The sequence below is a fragment of the Electrophorus electricus genome, chromosome 19, assembly GCF_013358815.1.
Source record: "Electrophorus electricus isolate fEleEle1 chromosome 19, fEleEle1.pri, whole genome shotgun sequence".
In the NCBI taxonomy this organism is placed as follows: domain Eukaryota; kingdom Metazoa; phylum Chordata; class Actinopteri; order Gymnotiformes; family Gymnotidae; genus Electrophorus; species Electrophorus electricus.
The window spans coordinates 5,956,283-5,982,140 of record NC_049553.1 but is presented as its reverse complement, the minus strand read 5'-3'; the positions used below and the strand labels follow the sequence as shown (position 1 = coordinate 5,982,140).

General features: G+C 43.9%; 1 protein-coding gene across 1 annotated transcript in view; it reads left to right on the top strand.

Annotated features, from left to right (window-relative positions):
- The window catches only part of arrb2b (arrestin, beta 2b), a 36,696-nt gene extending 10,966 nt beyond the window's left edge, over nucleotides 1-25,730 (top strand). Inside the window, exons 2-15 of the mRNA XM_027015568.2 lie at nucleotides 12,603-12,633; nucleotides 14,635-14,695; nucleotides 16,303-16,347; nucleotides 16,541-16,737; nucleotides 17,038-17,097; nucleotides 17,194-17,261; nucleotides 17,488-17,623; nucleotides 17,988-18,072; nucleotides 18,946-19,018; nucleotides 21,661-21,798; nucleotides 22,202-22,285; nucleotides 22,417-22,493; nucleotides 22,699-22,753; nucleotides 22,864-25,730. Coding sequence (XP_026871369.1) covers nucleotides 12,603-12,633; nucleotides 14,635-14,695; nucleotides 16,303-16,347; nucleotides 16,541-16,737; nucleotides 17,038-17,097; nucleotides 17,194-17,261; nucleotides 17,488-17,623; nucleotides 17,988-18,072; nucleotides 18,946-19,018; nucleotides 21,661-21,798; nucleotides 22,202-22,285; nucleotides 22,417-22,493; nucleotides 22,699-22,753; nucleotides 22,864-22,963 — 1,210 coding nt within the window. The 3' untranslated portion in view covers nucleotides 22,964-25,730. The remainder of the gene's footprint in view (nucleotides 1-12,602; nucleotides 12,634-14,634; nucleotides 14,696-16,302; nucleotides 16,348-16,540; nucleotides 16,738-17,037; nucleotides 17,098-17,193; nucleotides 17,262-17,487; nucleotides 17,624-17,987; nucleotides 18,073-18,945; nucleotides 19,019-21,660; nucleotides 21,799-22,201; nucleotides 22,286-22,416; nucleotides 22,494-22,698; nucleotides 22,754-22,863) is intronic.
- Nucleotides 25,731-25,858: the final 128 nt, after the last annotated feature.

The following is a 25,858-nucleotide window of genomic DNA, read 5'->3' as shown; positions in this document are numbered from 1 at the left end:
AATGAGTGAGCACTTAAGAGGAAGTGTGCCCAGCGCGTGATTAGGCAAGAGCTCTGACTCTTCCATTCCTCCTTCCTCTCTCTCTGTTTCTCTCTCTCTCTCTCTCTCTCTCTCTCTCTCATTTTTTTCATCCTCTTATTTTGCTTTTCTGCAGCCTTCCTTGTGTTCTGTCTCTTCCTGTGTTTTTTCCTCCTGTACCGCATCTCACTTGTGTGTTTATGGTCGTGCGTTTTGCACTGCTGTGCTGTAAATGGCTCTCACTTTTCACTTCTTTATGCTCTTGTCTCCTCAATTCATTAACTAAATTAAATTAACTTTCATCTGAATCTTCATTGTACGCCGTTATTAAAACCCCTGAGCAAATTGTGTGTTCATTTTTCAGTTTTTTTTTTTTTTGATAGTACATGGGAAGAGTGGACAGAGTGAGAGAAAAAGAGAGACGTGTGGATGGAGTGAAAGAGATGTACATAAAGTGAGAGAAAAGGGGAGAGAAATACAGAAATGGCAGGAAGACTCAGTTTCCTTGGGTGAACATGACAGGAAGCAGCAGGGGATGCGAATAGTTTTGATTATATTGCAAAAGTGCAGGAAATCACCCCTCAGAGGGGAAAATGGCGAAGGACTCTGCTATTGTGGAACTCCGCTGAATCAGATCTATACGCAGAGTTAGGTTTACCAGGTAGTATAGTATATACCAGGAGTACATTGTGTTTTTATGGCCTTCTCTCAAAAGCAAAGCAGTCAATTATTAATTCAGTTAAATATATTATTAATTTGTGTTTAATACCTTTATTACAAATTTCATTGAAGATGTATATAGTAACAGTTTTGCCCTTTTTAAAACTCAAAACCATTTAGCATTTTTGTGCAATCAATAGGGGCTCTGCAGAGCAATAAGATGACTGAGGCCTGCTTGTTTAGAGCCTGAATAACTTCAGACTTCACTGTAGCTCTGAGGAATTCCAGAATCCAGCACTTTAAGCATTCTTTCAGCTTTGTGTTTGCACTTGTGGGAATGGGGCCAGCCATTGGCTGCATTGTGCTATCACATGCAAAATGCAGGAAAATTGTTGCTTAAGGTCAGCTGAATGTCTCTGACCCAAAGACAATATATTCCACTTCCCACTTTAGTTTCTGTCGTAGCCCTGAAATAAGACCCACTTTCAATTCACAACAGGAACATTTTGCACGTTTCCCACCCCACTCAAATAAAATGATCTCACCTGAATTACCATAACCCTTGGAGGCCTCAAGGCCTCTGGCATTATTTCCGTCCGGCAGGAAACTCCCCCCATCATTCTCCAGTGTGTGTCTCCGATCTTTTTCTAGTGGAAATCCATCGTCCAGCTGTCTCTGCCCTGGGCGCCTTTCCTTGGCTGTGTTGTTAGCCTGTTGGGCAGGGTTGGAGTGGGCCGGGCTCTTGTTAAAGAATAACCCTCTGTTATCAGTCACATTAAGTGTCAGGATAGGTCAGTCCAAGAGAGACCCACAGGTCAGCGCTGTTCCCAGAGCTCTGTCATAGCTCACTAAAGTGAAGTGTTGCCATTGTGTGAAGATCAAGCTACCAGGTTTCTCTCTCTCCCTCTCACTCTCTTGCTCCCTTTGCCTTTCATTTCCTACGAGAGCAGATTAGTGGCGACGTAGAGGATTTTTTGTTTTTCTTTCTCCTTCTCGCTTGCTGTACCACACTCAATGTCTTTTTGTCTCCTTGCTGGCATTTAGTGACTAGATTCCCCATCAGAAACATCTCCAAGAGGACAGTCCTGTATTCATATGATAATATAATTGGCTCCTGTTGATGTTCAGCAAACTGTGTACCAAAAATTCGTTTTCCCTTTAAGAGATGCATTTATTATACGTTGATCTGGATCAGGTTTTAAATGATGTAGGGCTTTGTAGGGGAAAAACTGTATGTTAATATTAGCAATAATAAAAGTCATAGATATTATCTGTTCAAGAAGAAGAAAATGCCAGCTCCACATTGCTCGTCAGTCACTTCAGATTGGTGAGCTGTCATCACTTCTGAAAAGCCAAGACATCACTTGCAGTGGAAGTCTAAGTCTATGAGCATATTTTGAACCAATTTCAAGAATTTAGCTGTACGCCATGTACATCTAAGTGTGTCTTGTGGCATTTGAGTTTCTCAGAAACTTCCGTTTGAATCACCCGTGGATTGGAGACCGTCCTTTGCAATCCCTGGGATCAGATTTCTTCATTGTGATCTATGCTATACTATTATAATTATAATATTATAATTAGACTTGGAAGAAGAGGTATAAAGACAGAGTATTGGCTCTGTGGTATATTAAGCATTCCTCTTAAGAGTTATCCTTTAATTTGTGTGACCTTGTGCGACCACATGTAGCTGAATGCTAAGCTAACAATAAAACTGAGTTGAAGAGAAGGTCACAAATTTTGGCTTGAAAGGCCCATCTGCAAAAAGCACTAATAGACATCAAATAGTAATACCAGAATAATGCTACACTTTAAGGTCTGTGTTGAAGAGGTTTTGGGAAACATAAAAACTGTCTGACGGTGGACAGTGTTTTCAGTTCCCTTTTTTGGAGTCACATGACGCATGCATTCAAAGCATTTTCCAAGTACAAAGGCTTTTGAGAATGTTTGTTTGCTAAATTCCTCCAGTGCATCATGATTTGGTCAAATTGCTGCAGTAGCTTTTCTCTGAAGATGAACGCTCTCACTTCTTGACAGGCTTCCTCTGGCTTTTGAGGTTGTAAGCCTTGGTTACAACTGACTTTTAGCTTTAGGCCTGTGTTATTACATGCTCACTAGTAAAAAAGCAGAATACTATATCCACCATGTGTAGCCAGCTTTTGGCCTGCAACATTTAGCCCTCTCTGTATATAACTCGGTAATAAATGTATTATGAGCATTATGTATTTATAGCATATTATTGGCAGTCGGCATCTGAATAATTTATTACTGATCTTGGGTTTGTACCTCAGGTACAAGGTACTTCATTGGGTTTTTGAATGATGGCTGAACATAGCTGACCAACCCCCACCCTCACCTGCACCCGTTTTTTAAGTTTTCCCGGTGAAATTTCAATTTGTTTTGTTTTATGGTTTCGTATAAGGAAGCAGAACAGGGCCAGCGAGAGCTCTCCCACTCTCATTTTCTTCGTAGTTTCAGTCGTGCTGAAATTCAAATGAGCAGGAGCGTACTGGAGCGGCAGAGCAGGCCTGAGCAGGACTGTTCTGCTGCAGCTAGCACCAGGGACGGACACGGCAGGGTGACCCCTCCCAGGGGATAAGTGCTGAATTCTGGGACGTTTACGGGCACCACTCTGATCCGGCTGTCCTGGATTAGCACTGAAGCATGTTTAGGAAACCTGTACAGAGGCTCAGGTCCAGTACAGAACATGCACTGGGTCTTGAATGTGAATGGAGGTGGGGTAAGCAAATGATAAAATTGTTGTTTTACTCAAATGACATTCACTCTAGTAAGTACTGGATGAAGGACAGGAAATGAGTTGTTAAAGGAACTGACTTGTTAAAGTTTAAAGATGCAAATAAAATGTGTGTGTGTGGGGGGGTGGCTACATACATACACACACACAAACACACATAGACCCACACACACACACACACACACACACACACACACACACACGTCCATGCACACTTGCATGAGCCAACACAGATGGTGGCGCACAGACTCACTGACATACACGTACACATTGTGGCTTACTGGCTTTTTGTCATATTTTTGTTGTTGATTGTGTCTCTCTCTCTGTCTGTCTGTCTCTCTCTCTCTCTCTCTCTCTCTCTGTCTCTCTCTCTCTCTCTCTCTCTGTCTGTCTCTCTCTCTCGCTCTCTCTCTGTCTCTCTCTCTCTCTCTCTCTCTCTCTGTCTCTCTCTCTCTCTCTCTCACACACACACACACCCTGTTTGTGACACAGGGGGTTGTCCTGAAAGCTGAAGCAGTTCTTCCTCAGTCAGCAGTTAACCAGTGTGTGCAGTCAGCTTCCCTCTCGGGCTCTCTTCACACTTCTGCGCAGTCAGCTCTCCTCGCACGTTGACACTTTGACGGTGTGTGTGAGCGCGTGCAGGAGTGTGAGTGTGCAGCTCCCATTGGGGAGGTTTACAGCAGGTTAGGTGGCTGCGCTAGCAGGGCATGGCCCGTGCATTCTGGTCTCGGGTGGCTGAGACTACGGCTTTGCCAGCACAGCGGCCAAAACCCAGAGAATGTTCCATTTCAGGCTTTCAGGCAGAATTAGGTTGTTTGTTCGTGCTCCACATTAAAAACCCAGTCAGCAGTGATCTAAATCTCCTTAATACTTACTATAAAATAATCGCGTGCTGTGTGTTGCGTACTTGCGCACATGCGTACACTTTTTGAACGTTTTCAGGACAAAAATTACCTGAGTATATAGAAAACCCAGAGAAACAATTGGGTTAACCTACCTTGTAAGGACAAAAGCTACACCTTTCATTTTTTGAAAGTGAAAGTCCGAAACATTTCTCTTTGCATAAGATGGGGATTAGATTTAGGTTTATAAAATTGTTATTACATACAAATAATTTCTTAGAAATAATGATAATATGACATGTGCAGAGGCAGGGGAGTGTGAGCTCAGACTCACAGCTGAGGCCGTACGTAACCTACGGAAATAATAGTCTGATTTCAGCAGGTGATTTTCATATGAAGTCTTGGCTGCTGGAATGAAGAGCGCAGACGTGGGACACGTGAGGTACATTGCGGGACACGTGGGGTATATTGTGGGGCACGTTAGGTTCACTGTGGGACATGTGACGTCGTTCATTGTGGGACGTGAAGTACATTGTGGGGCACGTTAGGTTCATTGTGGGACATATGACATCGTTCATTGTGGGACGTGAAGTACATTGTGGGACGTGAGGTTCATTGTGGGGCACGTGGCGTCGTTCAATGTGGGATGTGAAGTACATTGTGGGGCACGTTAGGTTCATTGTGGGACATGTGACATCGTTCATTGTGGGACGTGAAGTACATTGTGGGACGTGAGGTTCATTGTGGGGCACGTGGCGTCGTTCAATGTGGGATGTGAAGTACATTGTGGGGCACGTTAGGTTCATTGTGGGACATGTGACATCGTTCATTGTGGGACGTGAGGTTCATTGTGGGGCACGTGGCGTCGTTCAATGTGGGACGTGAAGTACATTGTGGGGCACGTTAGGTTCATTGTGGGACATGTGACATCGTTCATTGTGGGACGTGAAGTACATTGTGGGACGTGAGGTTCTTTGTGGGGCACGTGGCGTCGTTCAATGTGGCGGTGGGGCACTTCTCAGTGTCATACAAACGACTTCCCTGAACCTTGAAAAGCACAATCTCGACTGCGTGTTGCCTACAGCAGGGGCCATCAGTTCCTGCCCGTGAACACACACCCGTCTGCGGAACTGATTTAGCTTACTCGCTGAAGTGCAAAGCAGATTTCTTTAAAAAGGCTGTAGTTCTTGTGACACACGTCATCTCGCTAAACTTCTCGGGCTTATTGTGGTGCAAATCCGATTCTGTTAAACAGGTCTTCGCCTTTGTTATTCAGAGAGGTCTGCTAGTGGAGGTGTTATTGTCTGAGAGTGTTCTTATAGTGAAGTGGGTAGCAGAGACATTGTGTTTTGTGATTTGTGATTTGTGATTTATTATCAACTTTATGTTATGATCATTCTATTCTTTAATATTTAGGATTGGAGTACAACAGCTTACTGGAGTTTTACTAATGTCCCGGGTAGATTTTGGGGGAAAACCTTTCTATCTCAGTACCTTTTGGCAATAGTAAACAGTGTGGGAAGCTGAGTTGGTTCGTGATGGCTCAGCTAAAACGGTCTGTCTTAACTGTAAGGAGAGCTGGGACTACGAGCCAGGGAGCAGCACTAGAGAAAAATACTATTACTACACTGTGTCTGCAGTCGTCTGTGTGTATATGTGAGTGGGTGTGTGTGCATGCGTGTGGGTATGCGTGTGGACGTTTATGTTTGCACACCCGTGCATGTTTGCATACATATGTGCATACATATGTGTGTGCGTGTGCACACCTCTGACAGGAAAAGTCTAGGATTCTCCAGCAGAACAGCACAGTGTTGCAATTATATTTCTACATTTTGCAATTGCAGTGTGCTTTGTGACATATTTAAGCAAAAATACTGATGCCTTGATGTGGCATGATTTAAAGATTTCTTGTATTCTTTTAATCATCAGTATTGGATCATGTGATTGAGAGTTCTCATGTGCATTGTCTGAGGTGTCTGGGCAGTATGCTCGCAGTGCACAAGAAGAAGTGTTAGATTGCTAATTTACATACGTAAGTATTCAGCTGTATCACTGTACAGAGGTCAATATCGTGACATCGATCATCAAACATTATTTCCTAGCCCTATGTACCAGTGAGATCTCCATTTTCACAGTGGTTATCATATTGCATGGATGCATCTCAGGGCTCAAGCAGTACATTGTCTGTTTCTTTCTTCCTGTATTGTCTGTTTGTCAGCCGTGATGAGGTGTTATTTAGCCTCATAATTAAACAGAGAAATTGAGACCCTCTTTGATTTTCTTCTACACAGATGGGCCTTGCTATTTATAAAGGCAGCTGATTGAGTTCGCCTGTTGCAGGTCAGCCACTGATTGGTTAAGAACAGAATATGGAGGAGCAAAAGGAAAGAATCAGGGGAAGGAATGACAGCAGTTTCAGATTTATGTTGGAAAACAGCTTCATAAAATTCAGTCCACAAGGCCTCTAACAGCCTGCACTTTAAACCATTTCGATGTCACGCCCGTCTCAGCTGTCTGATGCCAGACACATGTGCAGGAGCGAGCCAGCAGTGGTGCACCAGCATCTGAGTGTAGGTTCTGTACTTTCTCACATCGAGTGACTCCTTCACTGTCACCATACAATGACACGATTTATACTTAATGACAGTAAACGGGTCAATAATGAATAGGAGAGCCTGAACTAACCCATAATCAGCTTTTGCTTGGTCACACTATTTCCTGGGTGCCATTTGCAAAATCCTTTTATAGGCATGGTGCAACCTGGGTATAACATACATTTCTTCCCCTGGCAGTTTTTTTTTAAAGTTCATTTTTTAACATTCTGATTCCTATAAATTATTTGTATGATCTGAGAGGTTTTCCTACGCGCAGCATTGTGTGTCAGTGAGACGGTTCTAGCCTCCAGTATCAAGCAAAGTGTCACTCGAAAGGAGACTGCAAATATCATAGGTATGAATGTTTGTTTGCATTCTGTGAATATGGAGTGACCTACTGTGTGTACATATTTACAGGCATGGAGTAGACAGGTCGTGAGTGTATTTTGAACAGTAGTGCATCATACCTGAGTCACCGTCATCCCTCATATCACTGGCTCCTGCTGCACCCTGTCAGAAGACTCCTGACACAATCCTGTCCTCAGTTTGAATCTTCATGGCTAAATCCAAGGTCATCGTCACCACCCTCTGGTCTGAGAGTCATATGGAGTCATTTCTGGTCTGCCAGGCCCACAGATCATTTGGACGTTCTCTGCCAGGCCCCGCAAAAAGCTATACATATTTTAAGAAATGTATAAATTCTTAATTTAGAATAAACAAAATAACTTATAAAAATTGATTTCTTTCATTTCTTTCCATTGTCACACAGTGTTGCTTCAAAAGAACATATGAAAAAAAAAACCTGAGACATATTTTTTTTACACTTGTCTTTATCATTTTATGCAAAAAATGTGAATGAATCCTTTTTAAGATTGCACACATTTCTGTTGTAAAACATGCAAATACATGGTTTACCACAGCAGAGGAAACCTAAGTTTGGTGGTGTCTGTCTCTCTCTGTGTGTGTGTGTGTGTGTGTGTGTGTGTGTGTGTGTGTGTGTGTGTGTGTGTGTGTGTGTGTGTGTGTGTGTGTGTTTGTGTTTGTGCGAGTGTGCCTACGTGTGTGCATGCATGTGTATTTATTTGCACAGACTAATATTTGCATTCCTGCCTGGCAGAGATGCGGTTTTGTACGTTTGTGTATGTTACGTGACCTTGTTTATAAATCCGTAACAGATTCTTGGGGATCAGAGGACTAAACGTCAGATCCGGTTCCACTCATAAAATGAAGTGAGTGTGCGTGTGACCCAGATCTCGTAAAGCCACCTGAGGGAGAACCATGCAGAAATGGTAACCTGCTGCAGCATATGAGATTCAGAGAGTGTGTGGTCTGATTGATGAATGGTTTCATAGAAATGGACAATATACTTCTTCTCCAGCAAAAACGCACGTCACTCACGCACACGCGCACACCAACCTGCAAGCGTGCGCTCGTCCGGAAGTGCTCACCTGATTCGTGTTTGTGGATGGCGTCAGCCCTATTTTAGCCTGCCTTCAATGGTCTGGGCCTAGCCACGAAATGTTTCTCCTCTGAGCTGCTCAGCACAATGTTAGCTAAGGGCTAAAGTTTTATTGGTAATTAAAGGCAACACTGGAGTAACGGCGACAAAAAAAACTTGCGACTGTGTTCGTAATAGCTTACTGCATACAGATGTCGTATTTAGTATGCAACCAAAAAACAATTTTCCAGTACGCGAAAGATTCCCAAATTGCGTAGCTGCTACACTGGCTAACTATTCCAGTACCACAATATATATTCATGGTTGTAATCCTGTCAAGCAAAAGGTGTATTTCACAAGTGGGCAGAACATCGGTACATTTATTGCATAAGTTTGCCGCGGTATATTCTGAGTGCAGCATACAAGTAGGCTATTTCGCACACAGCCTCTCTTGATTTTCAATTTGAATTTTTTTTTTTTGTGCTTTCAAATGAAATTACGCTTTTATAGCACTTTTCTCTGAACCCAAGGACGCTTTGCAATCAACACACAGCTTTTATACACCCGCTTTTCAGTAATGTTACCTAAGGGAGTAGAGAAGGTGTCGAGCCATATGCTTTTGGAAGGTCACCAAGCACCAGGTTTGTTTCAAGTGAGAGCTAGCGATTATTATATCAATACACTTGGCTAGTTAGCTAAGGTTGAGAGGTGACACTATTGTAACAGTTATCGGATCACTAACAGTGTAATGGAAGTTATAACGCTATCACGTTTCACATTCGCTTAAAAGTCACAAAAAGGGCTAAGTTACTTATCTATAAACTATCTGCTTTGCTTGTCCCTCAGTAACAAGGAAGGTGCAAAATCTCCACGTTATGCTGCTTTTTATCTGAAGAACGCATGTAGCCAAGTCCATTTAGTCGTAGTTTGGGGAGAGGCCCGGACCTGGCAGATACTGTAGCGAAATTTTAAAAGTATCAGTAGATAAAACATTTGGGGCTTAAACCCTGAAGGCCAACCACTAATGATGCCTCTGAATGAGCTTGTCAAATGCAACAATACAAAGTTACCTAATTGCATGCACAAGGGTGATGTTACTTCATGACTTGCTGAGCTTTGCATGGTTGATCTGGATAAGTAAGAGAAACTGTCACCTTAATTGTCTCTTAATTTTAATGTTAACACCCTTGATTGTAATTACACCAGAGTCCACTTTTCATTTTTTAGTTCAAAGCCTTAGTTGAGTGCACCCCCCCACACATACACACACACACACACACACACACACACACACACACACACACACACAGAGTATTGAGTAAGAGGACATTGCCATATGCAGTATGTTTCTGGCTTGAAGGAATGATATGTGCTTCAGAGAGGGTGCAGGACGAGCAGACTGATATGTTCTTAAGTATCATGTGCAGATGGGTGTGGGGCTATTTATTGTGTTGTAGGGGTTTTTTCCTTGCTCTGTTGTCATAGGAACACAAGAAAGCCCATCTGGCTGTCATGGTAACCACATAAAAAGTATGTTTAGGTGAGCATGCCGCTTATCTTCATCAAGTGGATGAAAAAAGCAGAAAGTTCTCATGTACACACATACACACACACACACACGCACACACACACACTCACACACAAGTGCATACCACATCCACAGCTAAAAAAAAAAGTCTGAGTAGCAGGTGTGAAAAGGTGTACATTTTTGAATGCACATCTTCATCTAGATCTGTGCTGTGTGTGGGCAAGCATGCATGGGCATGGGTGTGCATGAGAAAAAGTGTGGCCAGCCTTGGCTGCTACCCTGGGGTCTGTGGTAGCTAATATGGTATTAATAAGATGTATTCATTAGAGAGCACTGGAGGACCCATAGGCTTTAATGGTGCTTTAAACTTTTATATGTGAAGAAGGACAGAGAGACATAAGAACAGAAAGAGTGTGAGAGGCAGACAGTCCGAGAGAGAGAGTACCACAGAGCCCGAATGAATTATTCTGGGGGGAAAAGCAGTAGATCAAAAAGGCCCTGAAGGCTTGATGAGAACGAGAGAGAGTGAGACAAGATGATAAGGGCAAGGGCAAAGAAAAAGAAGAGAGGTGATTGAGTTTAAAGTTTGTTGTGGGCTGGTGTTTGGGATAAAAAGGTCTTATTGTGTTCAGTGGAATTAGTTGAAAAAATACAAATCGGTCAAATTCAGAAATGTGAAGAAAAAAAAACACCTTCAGTCTCCTCATTTTCATTTTTTTATATTGAAGTAATGTTGTTTTTATGTTGTATCTTCAGTCTTTATTTAAGACCAGTTGGGAAAATGAGGTCTGAAAGTGCTCCACAATGAAATGCTGGGAAACCTCAGACTGGGTGATGAATGCGTGTAAGAGTGGAACAGTCTCTTGTGGCAGTGCTAGTGAGCTGAAAGGAAACGGAGGGAAACAAAGTTAGTTAGCTTTGTGATTTGACATTCTTTGAGTATAAACTGAACCTTTAAATGGACGGTCACCCAAAATAGCTGTCTTGGATTTGTTTTCTAGCTATTTATTTATTTATTTAATCAGTATATGCATTTTACAATTTCTTTGTTTTTTCACCATGGATGACTGCTGGGCCAAACTAAATTCTGATCAGATCTCTCTATGTACACTGGTTGGTTTGTTAGCTCCATCATATCACTCTCTCTCATCGCTTCCTCAGTCATATCGTCACTAGACCACTTCACCCTCCATAAATACCATTTGCTCTGTTGGCATGAACTCCGTGAAGTGTTCCTGACGCAGTGGGCGAATATAATCATTCACTGAAACGCAAAGGCAGAGAAAAATCCAAACTTTTTCTGAGAGTCTTGACAAGGTCATTGCGAGGAACAATTCTGTATCTCAACTGAGGCGTGTGTGTGTACAATGTGAGAATTTGGCCATCGAATGGAGTGCAGCGGGGATGGCGAGCACTTTTATTTTAATTAGCCATTAGTAATTATAGACGTAATTGATGAAAAAACCGTTTGGTCAGAAATTGTCCAATAAAAAGGCTACTTACAAACACATCATTAGCAGTATTCTGTGCCTTTGTGTGACTGAGTAACTTTTATGTATGTAAATGATTGGGTGTGTATATATGTGGGTGTGTGTGCAAGCCACTTTGTGGTTATGTTGGAAACAAGCTGATATCCGGCTGACTTTTGTAAGCTTGTAGCTCAGTAGAGGAGTGTTGGGTCGGGGAAGCTCAGTAGAGGAGTGTTGGGTCGAGGAAGCTCAGTACAGGAGTGTTGGGTCGGGGAAGCTCAGTACAGGAGTGTTGGGTCGGGGAAACTCAGTACAGGAGTGTTTGGTTGGGGAAGCTCAGTACAGGAGTGTTGGGTCGGGGAAGCTCAGTTGAGGAGTGTTGGGTCAGGGAAGCTCAGGAGTGTTTGGTCAGGGAAGCTCAGTAGAGGAGTGTTGGGTCGGGGAAGCTCAGTTGAGGAGTGTTGGGTCGGGGAAGCTCAGTTGAGGAGTGTTGGGTCGGGGAAGCTCAGTAGAGGAGTGTTTGGTCAGGGAAGCTCAGTAGAGGAGTGTTGGGTCGGGGAAGCTCAGTTGAGGAGTGTTGGGTCGGGGAAGCTCAGTTGAGGAGTGTTGGGTCGGGGAATTATCACTGTATGATTTCACATTTGTTTAACAAATGTATAGTGACGTGAAGCTTCTCGCTGTGGGCCACAGCTGTCTACCTCTCACACTGCATTACAAGTACACACACACACAGTGTGTGCTTCTCTCTGTGTGTCTCTCTCTGGCTCTCTGTTTGTCTTCACTCATGCATCCCCTTGCACACAGCTATGGGAGACCGTGGGTTTAGTTTTTGCCTCGCAGTGATTCTTTCCCCCTGCGATCATTCTTTGCCTTCAGCTGGTGAGGAAGCAGTGTGTTGTGAACAACTCTGATAAAACTTTTAATTCTCTTAAAGATAAATATCTTCCCTTGTTCCTCTTATTTTGGAAGTGGGGGAGGGGTCACTGACATTATCGTTGACATTTACTGCAATATCTGATCACCTCAACACCCTCCCTCTCTCTCGCTCTCTCTCTCAACATTCGTTGCATGCTGCTGCTGCTTTTCCATGCTGGTGTTTTCTTTGTACAGCTTTCCTGTCAGACAGTGCTTCCTCGCTCTTTCTTTTCTTCAGCTAAAACAGTTGTTACACATTCAGCCACTGAAATATTTCAGTAGAATTTATAGTGCCATGAAATTGTATCACATCCATCATGTAAAATTTTTGCTGTGGTTCATTATTTCAAGTAAGAATGTCTAAATCTGTATTTTCTATTATGTAGAGTCTTCAAGAAGTCCAGCCCTAACTGCAAGGTAATTCTCCTTTGTGTGCGTGTGTGCGTGCGTGCGTGTTTGTTTGTGTGTGTGTGTGTGTGCGTGCATGTGTGCGTGCGTGTTTGTGTGTGTGTGTGTGCGTGTGTGTGTTTGTGTGTGTGTGTGCGTGCATGTGTGTTGGTGTGTGTGTGTGTGCATTTGTGTTTGTGTGTGTGCGTGTGCATTTGTGTTTGTGTGTGTGCGTGCGTGCGTGTGCGCGCGTGTGCGTTTGTGTGTGTGTTTGTGTGTTTGTGTGTGCATGTGCGTGTGTGTGCGTGTTTGTGTGTGTGCGTGTGTGTGCATGTTTGTGTGTGTGTGCGCGCGTGTGTGCGTGTTTGTTTGTGTTTGTGTGTTCGTGTGTGCGCGCGTTTGTGTGTGCGTGTGTTTGTGTGTGTGTGTGCGTGTGTGTGCGTGTTTGTGTGTGCGCGCATTTGTGCGTGTGCGTGCGCGCGCGCGTGTGTGTGTGTGCGTGCGTGTGTACAGATCATTTGATAAGCTCTTCCCATCTCTCTCTGGACTGTCTCCTCACACTCTCCATTTCTATCTCTTCCTCAGTGTTACTCCTTTATGGTGCCTCTCACTCCTCGTTCCTTCTATCATTTGCATACTCCTGTATTTACATATTTATGTATTACTGTATCACCTGTGGCAACTCACTGTGTTTTTCATTAACTGGTACTGCTGGTTCATTTTCATTTAATAGCTCTTGTGTCTGAGTTCTTCTGCTTTTCCTTTCTTCTTCTGTCAGAGGTTTATTGCTGCCTTATTTGCTTCGAATTACTTCATTTTCTTTTCTACTTGGTGTCCGTCCCCCCCCAACCTGCCTAATAGCTTTTGGTGTTCTCTCGATTCACAACTTGGGGTCAGTTTGGACCCCAGTTTGCGTGTTTGTGTGTGTGTGTGTTTGTGCGTGTTTGTGTGTGTGTTTGTTTGTGTTTGTGTGTGTGTGCGCGTGTTTGTGTGTGTGTGTGCGTGCATGTGTGTTTGTGTGTGTGCGTGTACATTTGTGTTTGTGTGTGTGTTTGTGTGTGTTTGTGCATGTTTGTGTGTTTGTGCGTGCATGTGTGTTTGTGTGTGTGCGTGTGCATTTGTGTTTGTGTGTGTGTTTGTGTGCGTGCGTGCGTGCGTGTGTGCGTGCGCGCGCGTGTGCGTTTGTTTGTGTGTGTGCGTGTGTGTTTGTGTGTGCGCGCGTGTGTGTTTGTTTGTGTGTGTGTTTGTTTGTGTGTGTGTTTGTTTGTGTGTGTGCGTGTTTGTGTGTGTGCGTGTTTGTGTGTGCGTATGTGTGCATGTGCGTTTGTGTGTGCGTGTGTGTGTGCGTGTGTGCATGTTTGTGTGCATGTTTGTGTGCGTGTTTGTGTGTTTGTGTGTGTGCGTGTGTGTGTGTGCGTGCGTGTGTACAGATCATTTGATAAGCTCTTCCCATCTCTCTCTGGACTGTCTCCTCACACTCTCCATTTCTATCTCTTCCTCAGTGTTACTCCTTTATGGTGCCTCTCACTCCTCGTTCCTTCTATCATTTGCATACTCCTGTATTTACATATTTATGTATTACTGTATCACCTGTGGCAACTCGCTCTGTTTTTCATTAACTGGTACTGCTGGTTCATTTTCATTTAATAGCTCTTGTGTCTGAGTTCTTCTGCTTTTCCTTCTTCTGTCAGAGGATATTGCTGCCTTATTTGCTTTGAATTACTTCATTTTCTTTTCTACTTGGTGTCCGGCCCCCCCCCCCCCAACCTGCCTAATAGCTTTTGGTGTTCTCTCGATTCTCGGTTCTCTCGATTCACAACTTGGGGTCAGTTTGGATTGATTCAAACTGTTTGTTGAAGTGTATGTGTGTGTGTGTGTGTGTGTGTGTGTGTGTGTGTGTGTGTGTGTGTGTCAGGAGGGGGTATTAAAAGTCCTTTAAAAAGTGCATTATGCACTTTCTTGTTCTACTAAGGACATTTAGAATTTGGAGATTTCTGAGTGTATTTTTAACTTGTTCTTCTTTTCTCCTAGCTCACAGTATACTTGGGGAAAAGGGACTTTGTGGATCATCTAGATCATGTGGACCCAGTTGGTGAGTGTATGGATGTTTCCCACCAAAAGGATCCTGGGTTTTTTGCTTTTTCTTTTCATTCAATCAGCAGTGTCACTTGCTATAGCAACATTTTAGGAGGAAATGAACTGCGATCTCCCAGCAGTCTCCTGTGTATTTAGCATGGGAACACCAATTATCTGTTCTTCACCACACTAGCGTCAGTTAGCATTGTGCTTGTCACTGCTCCACCAATCATATACCAGCTGCTTCACAGCTGGACCAATGGCCATGCACCACTGCCTCAGACACCAGCCTGGCTGATGCAAATTAGAATAAGAGTGCTGCAATGGATGTTCATTAAAACATTATGTCTCTGCTAAGAGATAATGATGTTAAATCAAGTTCTTTTATTACCGTATCTCATACCTGGATGAAATGAGGACTGGAATATGGAGGCTGTTAGCCTGTAGACTCAAATGCGTGCAGTGGTTCCTGACCATATAGCCCACGTGACTCCTAGTTTACGTGGCCCCTGGCATGCTTACGATGTTTCCAAATGGCAGGTGCATGACGGTTTTTGCTTAATATGTTGTCAGGGTCTGTGATGTTAATGCAGCATTAGTTTCTCCAAAATCTCTTATTGTCTCAGGAGTGTATAAGGTTTTCCCTGTTGCCATGGCAGCAAATCACAGGAGAAAACCTTTTACTTCAGTTGAAAAGGCATAGGAGTTCTGTTAATGAGGGATTGTGTGTGTGTGTGTGTGTGTGTGTGTGTGTGTGTGTGTGTGTGTGTGTGTGGTAATGAAGAGATCAACCTTAAGTATTCTAATTATACATTTTTACAAGGTAATTTGTAATTGTTGGCTTTGTCACTGAAAGCCCCTTTGGGGCTTTTTTAAGCATGTGTGTGCACATTTAAGTACAAGTGTCAGTTGCCTGGCTCTGTTTGCATGCAATCGTATCCTGTTGTGCACAGTTACGGTTTGTTTAGACCTGCATGTTGTCACCTCCTTCTGACTAAGTTCAATCTTTGATTATTTTCTATAATTATAACTGCAACTTTTGGGCAGCCAGAGGTGGCTTCGGTGTCCGGTGTCATTTTTCATGTCGGCACTGTGAGTACAGAGGAAAGCCAAGCATTCGGTTCATTTAGTTTGTCCTACGTTAGGAGCACTCTGACGCAGGAGACTCTTATGCCTAAGCCTCGAGCTCAACAAAGCAGCATTTGGTTCATATTGGAAGGAGCATCACATCAGACACTCATTTCTGTGATCAGATGCTCAGCCTAGTGGTACCCTACATAGATGAAAAGTGTCCTCTTGGGTTACTAGATATATGTAACTGATATAAGCATGGAATTGCATTAAGTAATTGATAGAAGCAATTACATTCAGTAATGCATAAGTTGTTTTGGCATGTATGTTACCCTCTATGTGGTTCGGTGCCAAAAATCGCAAATCTAAATTGTTAGTCGTTAATTCAAACCTTCACAGGTAAATATGTGTTCGGTTCGGTTCTGTTCTGGTTTGTGTGTGGTATAAAAGCGAAGTGCTGTTTTCAGGGGTGCTGGTGGAAGATTTCAGCAAAACAAATTAACACGAGTGTCCTGCCACACTAACCATGAGTCTTGTGTTGTCTGACTTTAGACGGCGTACTGTTGGTTGACCCGGAATACCTTAAAGACAGAAAAGGTGGGTAGCTTGGCTTTACTGAACAGTGTGAAGAATAGGAAGGGGAAAAATGACTTAAAAACCCAACATGACCTTAGAAAGCGCCCTTCACGGCATCAATAACTTATCCCGACACGCATGGCCGCGTCCGTGTGCGGCTTCTGGTTCCGAGGTTTGTTTTGCTCACCTCACCACTTTCTTGCCTCCTCTGCAGTGTTCGTGACTCTGACATGTGCCTTCCGCTATGGCCGTGAAGACCTGGACGTGCTGGGCCTGTCCTTCAGGAAAGACCTGTACATGTCCACCTTCCAGGCCTTTCCACCGCTGCCGGAGGAGCGCAAACCCCTGAGCCGCCTGCAGGAGCGGCTGCTCAAGAAGCTCGGCCAGCATGCGCACCCCTTCAACTTCACCGTGAGTCCGGCCCCGCCCACATGGCCCACCACCCCGCCCCCGGCTCCGCCCACACTGCCACGCTGTTGCGAAACATGTGCCGTGCGCACTGCAGTGCACTGAACATCTGAATCGAATTTGCCGTGATATTAACATTTAGATATGTGGAAATAAAGGATAAGTGAATATGAGTTTTATTTTATATATAAGAAAAAAAAAGGGTAATCAGTATGTGTGCAGCAGAGCAGACCTGAGATATCATTACCCACCTGGATTTGGTGTGGTCGCTGTTAATGAGATCTGTGTGGTGCTGGGTTTTAGATTCCTCAGAATCTCCCGTGTTCAGTCACTTTACAGCCAGGACCAGAAGACACAGGCAAGGTACACACACACACACACACACACACACTCTCACTCTTACTTTCTGTTCATGCAGTTGTGTAAATACTAATGTATCCCCACCCCTCGGTCCCACAGGCGTGTGGTGTGGACTTTGAGATCAGAGCTTTCTGTGCCAAATCTGTGGAGGAGAAGATTCACAAAAGGTGCTGAGGCATTATACTCATCAGCTCTGTGAACACAATGTGGTTTGTGGTGCTTTGTAATGACTGCATATCTGGAGCTGTATGTTTGTGTGTGTCTGTAATAGAGAATATTGTGGTATTTGTGTGATCAGAGGAGTGTGTATAGGTGTGTGTTTTATATTGCTTTGTTTACTGTCAAGCATACAGTTAACCTCGTGTGTGTGTGTGTGTGTGTGTGTGCTTGTAGGAACTCGGTACGACTGGTAATCCGTAAGGTGCAGTATGCTCCTGAGAAGCCAGGCCCTCAGCCCATGGTGGAGACCACCCGGAGCTTCCTCATGTCTGACCGTTCCCTTCACCTGGAGGCCTCACTCGACAAAGAGGTATTCACTCACTCTCGATATCTCTCTCTCTCTCTCTCACTCACTCACACACACACACACACACACACACGCGCACGCGCGCGCACTTGTGACCTCTACCTCCTGTTGCAGTGTAAAATGTGACATGCAGATCAATATATATGTTGTTAATGTGCAGGGGGAGTTTACTAAATACTGTTAACACTCTCTCCCTCTCTCTCCCTCTCTCCCTCTCTCTCTCCCTCTCTCTCTCCCTCCCTCTCTCCCTCTCTCTCTCCCTCTCTCTCTCTCTCTCTCTCTCCCTCCCTCTCTCCCTCTCTCTCTCCCTCTCTCTCTCTCTCTCTCTCTCTCCCTCTCTCTCTCCCTCTCTCCCTCTCTCCCTCAGCTCTACTACCACGGAGAACCCATCAGTGTCAACGTCCATGTCACCAACAACTCCACCAAAACTGTCAAACGAGTCAAAATCTCAGGTGAAGAGCGATGGAAACCTCAAGTCAGTGTTTGAGTTGGAGTTTTTTTTGGCTGCAGTCTTGCTCTGTCCACTTATGTCCCACCTTGTTGCTCAGCCGCCCTGCCGTTAGCATAATGCTCACAGCGGTTTTTCTAACAGTTTCAATATCTGTTCAGCAGCGCGCTTAAGTCAATGCTGCAGTATCTAATGAGTCTGTATCCACAGAAACATCTCTCCACTGCTCTATTATTGTAACTGTTGTTGAGATTTCAGAGTGCTTAAATAGGAGTTTGTTTCTGTTATGGATAGTATCGTTTCAGTATTTAAGATAACTGTGTTTGTCTACTTCGATGTTTCTGCACAGCTCTGTGCATTTAGGTGGACATTGATAACTTACTTAGGTGTAGGACTGCCAAGCCATTTATATGCACTATATGGATTATTTTACTTCAATAAAATAAGACTTTTCCTTTGTGTATGTGAGTGTGTGCTTGTGTGCGCGTGTGCTTGTGTGCGCATGTGCTTGTGTGCGCATGTGCTTGTGTGCGCGTGTGCTTGTGTGTGTGTGTGTGTGTGTGCACGTGCGCATGTATGTGTGTGTTTATGTGCAAGTGTGTGTGCACACGCATATTTGTATGTGTGCGCATGAAATGTGTGTGTGTGTGCATGCAAGTATGTGTAGGTTTGTGTGGAAGTGTGTGTGCACACGTGCATATGTGTATGTGTGCGTGTGCGTGTGCGTGTGCGTGTGTGTGTGCGTGTGTGTGTGTGTGTGTGTGTGTGTGTGTGTGTGTGTGTGTGTGTGTGTGTGTGTGTGTGTGTGTGTGTGAGGCCATGCTCTTCTCCAGCCCTGGTAACCCTGCTGTGTGTTCCCTGCTCTCTCTCCCCACAGTGCGACAGTATGCCGATATCTGTCTGTTCAGCACTGCACAGTACAAATGCCCTGTGGCTCAGGCTGAGGCAGAGTGAGTACTCCTCCACCCTCTTTCCCTTCCATATCCCCCTTTTCTCCTCTCTCACTCCATCGGCCTCTCCCCCCCCCCCCCACTCTTCTTACTAATGCCACATTCTGAACGAGCTCTCTACCTCCTGCCCTCCATTCCGTCGCTTTGGACCCCCCTGGTCTCTCCTCTCACTCATTTTGCAGTGCCACAGGTTGTGGGGCTGAGCTACTGCTCAGTGGTTAAGGTACTTGACTAGTACTCAGATGGATGCTGGTTCAAGCCCCACCATTGGCAAGTTGACACTGTTGGGCCCCTGAGCAAGACCCTTAACCCTCTATTGCTCAAGCTCTGTTGAGTCATAATTAAAAGTGTCACCTAAATGCTGTAAATGTAGTGTTTCACGTAAGAGTGGGTTCAGTCCAGAGAGCCTCACCCTCCATTCCCAGCTTCCCATTCATGCTGTTGCTCTTCCTAAAAGGGCTTTCACAGCCGGTCAGTCCTGACTCTGACAACCAAAAAACCCTGCAATGACTTCCTCTTCCCTCTAAGCTGGTTTGCTAATTCAGCTCCCCTGTTGCTCAGTCGGAGTGCTCTGGCGTAATGCCCCTTCCCCTATTGTCATGATGTCAAAACGTATATCGCACCTCCCACCATCCTACCGCTGCCACTTGGCAAGCCCCGCCCCCTCTCAGCTATTGGCTGGCTCTATAGTGATGTAATAAGAGAAGCTGTTCTCCCCCACTGTTTGGAGGTGACCTGTGTGATTGTGCTCTCTGGCGATACCCACAGCAAGCCTGTGGGTTGGCCGGCCAGCACAGCCCTGCTGGTTCCGCACGCCAGACCCTGAGCCTTACTGCTTCTCACACCACTTTTCCTTCAACAAAATGGTGCTGGTCCCCATGAACCATTTAAAAACGGACCCGCAATTCCACTGGTTTGAGAGCCCCATGATTACGTATCTGGGTGTTGGCGTTCTTTATTATGGAAGCAGAAACTGGAGGTCAGTGTATAAACCTCGTGGCAGAACAAACTGTTCTTTGGCTAATTTTGCTTCTGCCTTTGAGGGCATATCTAACTGTCCAGAATCAACCATTTCAGCTTTTACAGGACGGATGAGTCATTGCTGCTGTTTGTGCTGTGGTTCTCACTCTTTTGTAAATAGTGTTTGAAGCAGATACACAACTTTGCATGGTGCGGCCAGGGCTGTATCCTTCAATCGGATTGCCTCACAGGTTCAAACGGTTCCAAATCAGCAAGATTAGCAGTCCAGATGGCACAAGACTCACCAAAAACCTTGAGGGTTTTTTTGTTGTTGTTGTTTTTTTTTTGTTTTTTTTGTTTTTTTTTGTTTTGCAGTGGAAAAGAACAGAACTGTTCAAGATTTTGGCACCAGCTCCGGCGCCGTGCCAGCAGAAAAGTGCCATCAGACACCTCCCCTCCCCCCGCGCCTGTGCGCGGAGCTGACAGAGTCTCCCGCGTTTCATCAAAGAACCGGTGCCCTTTTGCTGCCCTCGTGTTTCCAACATAGTGTAATCATTTATAAGCCTGCCCACTCCTAAGCCAGGCACAGCAACTGACCTCCTGCTTAACACTCATCTCAGGGCGCAGAGATGATGCTTCACAGTCGCTTTGTCTCGCCCCGCTGTGCGTGACCTGTAGAAATGAGACCACCCTCAGTACCGGCTGGGTCTGTAAATGTCGGTCTTCATGGAAGGTCTTCTTTCTCCTGCCTCTTCCCTCTGCCCTCCTTGTGTCTGTCCACCTGTCTGTCCCCTGTCCTCTGGTCCAGTTCTCCATAAACCAGGCCAGGCCTTTTGGTCTGTGTCCTCATACAGCTCTCCAGTTTGTAATTCAAGCCTCTGTATGCACTTAAAAGTATATTAGCACACTAGGACAGTAAGCATCTATGTTATAATTAGGGCCCTACCAAATTAATGGGGAAAATGGCTTAAGTTCATGGACCATGTTTCTCAAAAAACACAAATTTCATGGAATTTTCCAGGCATTATTATATATTTCCAGGCATTATGACATATGATATATGATTAGTAAGTAGCCTACCTCCCTAGATAGCTAGTTTGACTCTGTAAGTGTTGCTGAATTGCTGCTCATTGAGTGTGATTTAAGGACACATTAACAACTAGTACAAAATAACTTTCACTGGCAGCGTGTAAAATGTTAGTTGCTCTTGCTCTCTCAAGGTTTTTTGTTACAGCTTTAGCCTTTGACCTCTTGATTATAGCTAACCTATTATATGCTAATTCAAATGCTGTCTAGCTATGGAAACTGGGACCGCATCTTGGTGCACGTTAACCAATTAATGTTGGGCACTTGAATGCTGTGTGAATCCAAAATGTCAGTTCACATCTGGGCACATTTTCTGAAGCACCAACAAAGGGATAACCATGTAAATTCCAAATTCCGATGTATTTCAAGGTAAATTGCCTATTGCATGGGAAAATGCTACTTTCATGGTCCATGATGCGATTTTCAAAGCTTAGTTCTTTGGTCATAGTTGGATATTCCAGTAGTGGAAGTGTATGGTCTGTTTTACTCTCTCTCTCTCTTACTCTCCCTTTCTCTCTCTCCCTTTCTCTCCATTCCCCTCTCTATCCTCCTCTATTACCCCCTCTTTCTCTCTCTTCCTCGCTCGTCTTTCTTAGTGATCAGGTGTCACCCAGCTCCACGTTCTGTAAGGTGTACACACTCACCCCCACACTCAACAACAACAGAGAAAAGAGGGGTCTGGCCCTGGACGGCAAACTCAAACACGAGGACACCAATCTAGCCTCCAGCACCATGTGAGCATGCACCACCCACCAATACCACCCACCACGACACCCAGCACACCAACCACCAACACCACACACCCACCACACCACCCAGCACACCAACCACCAACACCACCCAGCACACCAACCACCAACACCACCCATCACCACCCACAAAACAAACCACCAATCACGCCAGCCATCACACTCACCAGCACTCCACCCAGTACACCAACCATCACATCAAACAGCACGCCACGCATCATATCAAACATTAACCAGCCCACCAACCTTCATGCCATATAACATATAACACTGTTTTTGAGACTCAGCTTTTGGAGCTACACGAACTTGTATGACTCACCATGGCAACAAATGCACTGTCTCAACTGTCTCAGGAAAGTTTTGCTTATGTTGTTTCTTTGTTTTATAGTGTGAAGGACATATCCAATAAAGAAGTTCTGGGAATCTTGGTGTCCTATAGAGTCAAAGTTAAACTGGTTGTGTCCCGTGGAGGGTGAGCCTAGAGTCTCTCTCTCTCTCTCACACACACAAGCAACATTTTATATATTTCTATTCATTTAAGATGAATAATTTATGGGGAAGACATGATATCCGAACAGTAATTAGTCCCATGCCCTTCTACAGTGATGTGTCTGTGGAGCTCCCCTTTGTCCTAATGCACCCTAAACCCTCCGAGCAGCCCAACTCAAGACCGCAGTCAGGTACACACACTACTCTGGCAACCCGACTCTCACTCGCCTCACTGAAATCTCTGTCTATAGTTCTGTAGCCAGGTTATTTTCAGGTTCATTTTGAACACTGTTTTGGGTATTTCGAACCTTTCTCCTCTTACTCTGAGACACCCTCCACATTTAGCGAACGTCCTAATGAGAGACGCTGTGGGTGTTTGTCTCTTCTTCCCTGCAGCTGTGCCAGAGACAGATGCCCCTGTGGACACCAACCTGATAGAGTTTGAGACAAAGTGAGTTTGCTCTCTGCCCAAACGTCTGCGTCTGAGTCAATAGTCAAGACAGACGTCAGTGTTATTGACCTTTAATAATCCCCCCTCTCTCTATTTTCTCCCCCTCTCAGTAATTTCTCTCAGGACGATGACTTTGTGTTTGAGGACTTTGCGCGGCTGAGGCTGAAGGGGATGAAGGATGATAAGGATGAGGATGACCACTTCTGCTAACCGCCCCCCCCCCCCACACACACACACACCTTCATGCGTGCTCTCCCTCCACCCAGGCAGAAAATGGAGGCACTCAAGAGGAGAGCCACACCCAGACCAGAGGGCCAACGCATGGAAGTTCTACCAAACCGTCGTTCTACTGGGCTACTCCGACAAAGTGGGACACTCGCTGAGTTTCCAGACCTTTTTTCCCTGTTGACTTTGTCCTGCCCCAAACATTCCCCTTTGCATCTGTGATGCTGTTGTCTGTAGACATTTTCTTTTCTCTTTTTCTTATTTTGCAAGCTACTCTGTTCTAGCGTGCGTGTGAAACAGAAGGGAAGAGAAAGATGTAAAGTGAAGTGGGCTGTGTGGTCAGTCATTGTCTAGGAAATGTCCTTGGAAAGAAAGTCCATTAATTCAGGGCTGATTTTTCTTTTATCTTTTTCATTCGTCTTCTTATTTACATAATTTGTGTCCCACTAGAAATCTGAGTGGGCATTAAAAGCTTTGTAATAATGGTAATATACAGTATGTATCATGTTCAGTGTAAGGTGATTACATCTACCACATATATAGTGATCTTGAGTTAAAAATGTATTTTATTACTTTGTCATCTCCAGACTTGCAGAGCACCAAAATATTTTTTTCTTCAACTGTCTTTGCTCTGCCATTTTATTTTAGATTTATGTAAAAATATATGCATATAGCAGGAGTCAGTAACATGAACAGGCATTACTGTTTATTGCCATTAATAAACTACTCGGTGATGTTCAGGTTGGCACATTGTAATAGTCAGCAAAGAACCACATTAGAGGACAAACCTCCAGATTTACTGTTGTACCTCTAGCTATGCTGCGTTTGTGATAACGATAGAACATTGTGTCCTCGGTATGACCTGGGTGGTTGGCGTAACCAGAGACAAAGACACTGGGTGGTTCTGCCTGCAGGTGCCTGTTGCTACTGTAAATTTACGATGCTTTTAGAACTCGTCATTAGGAGCCACTGCGGCACGGTTCTTTGCACTTTTATTTGACAAAAGCACACCTTTGCCATTTTAGTTCAGCCTGCTGAAGCAGGGTAGTTGGGTTGGGCTGCCCAAAGAAGTCGTTTAACTAAAAGTTATTTTCAGGTGCCAATTCTCATCATTTCCAAGAAGCTGACTTACTCTGGTTTTTGTGCTTATGCCGCTGGGAATTTGTTTTTAATGATTTTATTAATGCCAGTCCTGAGTTCATTTACACCACACACTGCCACATTTAGACTAGAGTTATATAAACCTGTCCGGGGAATATTCAGCCTACTGATTTGTGTCTGTGTCAAAAGCAGTTTTATTTATGTTGTGTGTCTTATGTCTGTATACCAATGTCAGTATGCATGTTCATACACATGGGAGTGTGACTATTTTGCACCCCCTTGTCTCAATAAGAAGTGCTTAGCCTTGGTCTGCCATATGATTGGTTGTTTTATTTGGAAAGCGTTTTTAACTGTCCTCATTCTGCTATTAATTATATTAATTGGTTGTTGATTGACCTTTGACTTGCATCGTTACACACGGGCAATAATCAAAACCACTGAAAATGAACCAGGTAAATTACTGTATTCACCCATTAGCTTAGCCATTGATATACCGTATTGAGGTGTTTATGTACATAGCTGCACACAAATTTAACCTGCTGTTGGTATATTTCTCAGATGTTCTTGGATTCCCTTTAGTTGATGTTTAGAACCTACACAATACTAGGTAATTAATAAAGGACCTTCTTTGAACTTGCATTTTGCAGATTAGAAAGTAGTGCACTGTAGTGTAAAGTAGTGCACTATAGTGTAAATCAGTGCATTATAGTGTAAAGAAAATGGAAAGACAGAATAACTGAAGTCCTGGCTAGCTTACCTGCTGAAGTCCCAGCAATATACCCTTCCATTTTCATATTTTAAGAATGTTTATGAATACAAGGAAATGAGGATTTCACCAGGTTCCACTGTGTTGCATTGCTGTATGCCATCTTTAGTCCCAGTAGACCTCTGTGCCACCACAGTTCATGCAGTTAAAACATGCCATGAAAAACAACCAATCAGTTGAACTTATGTAAGGGTGTCTGTGCATATGTAAATGTGCCTGCTGTCAAACTTAGGATGTTTTATAAATGGTTTATGCTGTGATATGTCAGGGAGACTATTTATCAGAAGGTCTAAAATCGTCCTATCTTTATTCTGTCATGAGTGCTTTGCTAGAATGCTAAGCATGCATTCTGCATTCTGAGGTGAATGTAGGAATTGAGAATGTTGACTTATTGTGATGGTGATGGAGCAGTCTGTCAGATCACCTTAATGTAAAATTTAGCTCTTTTTTTTCCTGAATGAAGCCTCATATGTCTGTGAACCAGTTGAGTGTTTAAAAGAAATATATTGTATATCTTCCCTCAGCTTGGGTCTATCTAAGGAAAACGCACGCCAATGTTGGTTTATAGATTATATTGTACCATGTCAGACTTTTTGTATTCTAAGGATGATTTTAAGCTACTTTTACTTTTCACTACTAAAACTGATATTATGAAAATAAACATACATGCTACCTGGTAATTTAATTCACAATATAATGAGATGAAGTATATTGATATTATGAATTCCGATAAAATGTATAAGCAATATGTTATTTTAGTCAATAAAACTAAATGAAATTATTTGGGGAAAAAAGCTTTTTTAACATGAAAACATTGGAAATATATGTTGCTTCTTTATTTTGTACTCAAAATTAATGAAATGTTTAAAAAAAAGTTTTAAAAAATTCAGGTTGGCGTGTTTTTATTTGTGTGCGCGCGCATATGTGCATGTGAGACAGTGAAAAAAAGACATGAAAGAAAATGAGAGCGCTGCTAGAGCTGGGAATTAAAAAGTGGGAAAAATTAGGCCCAA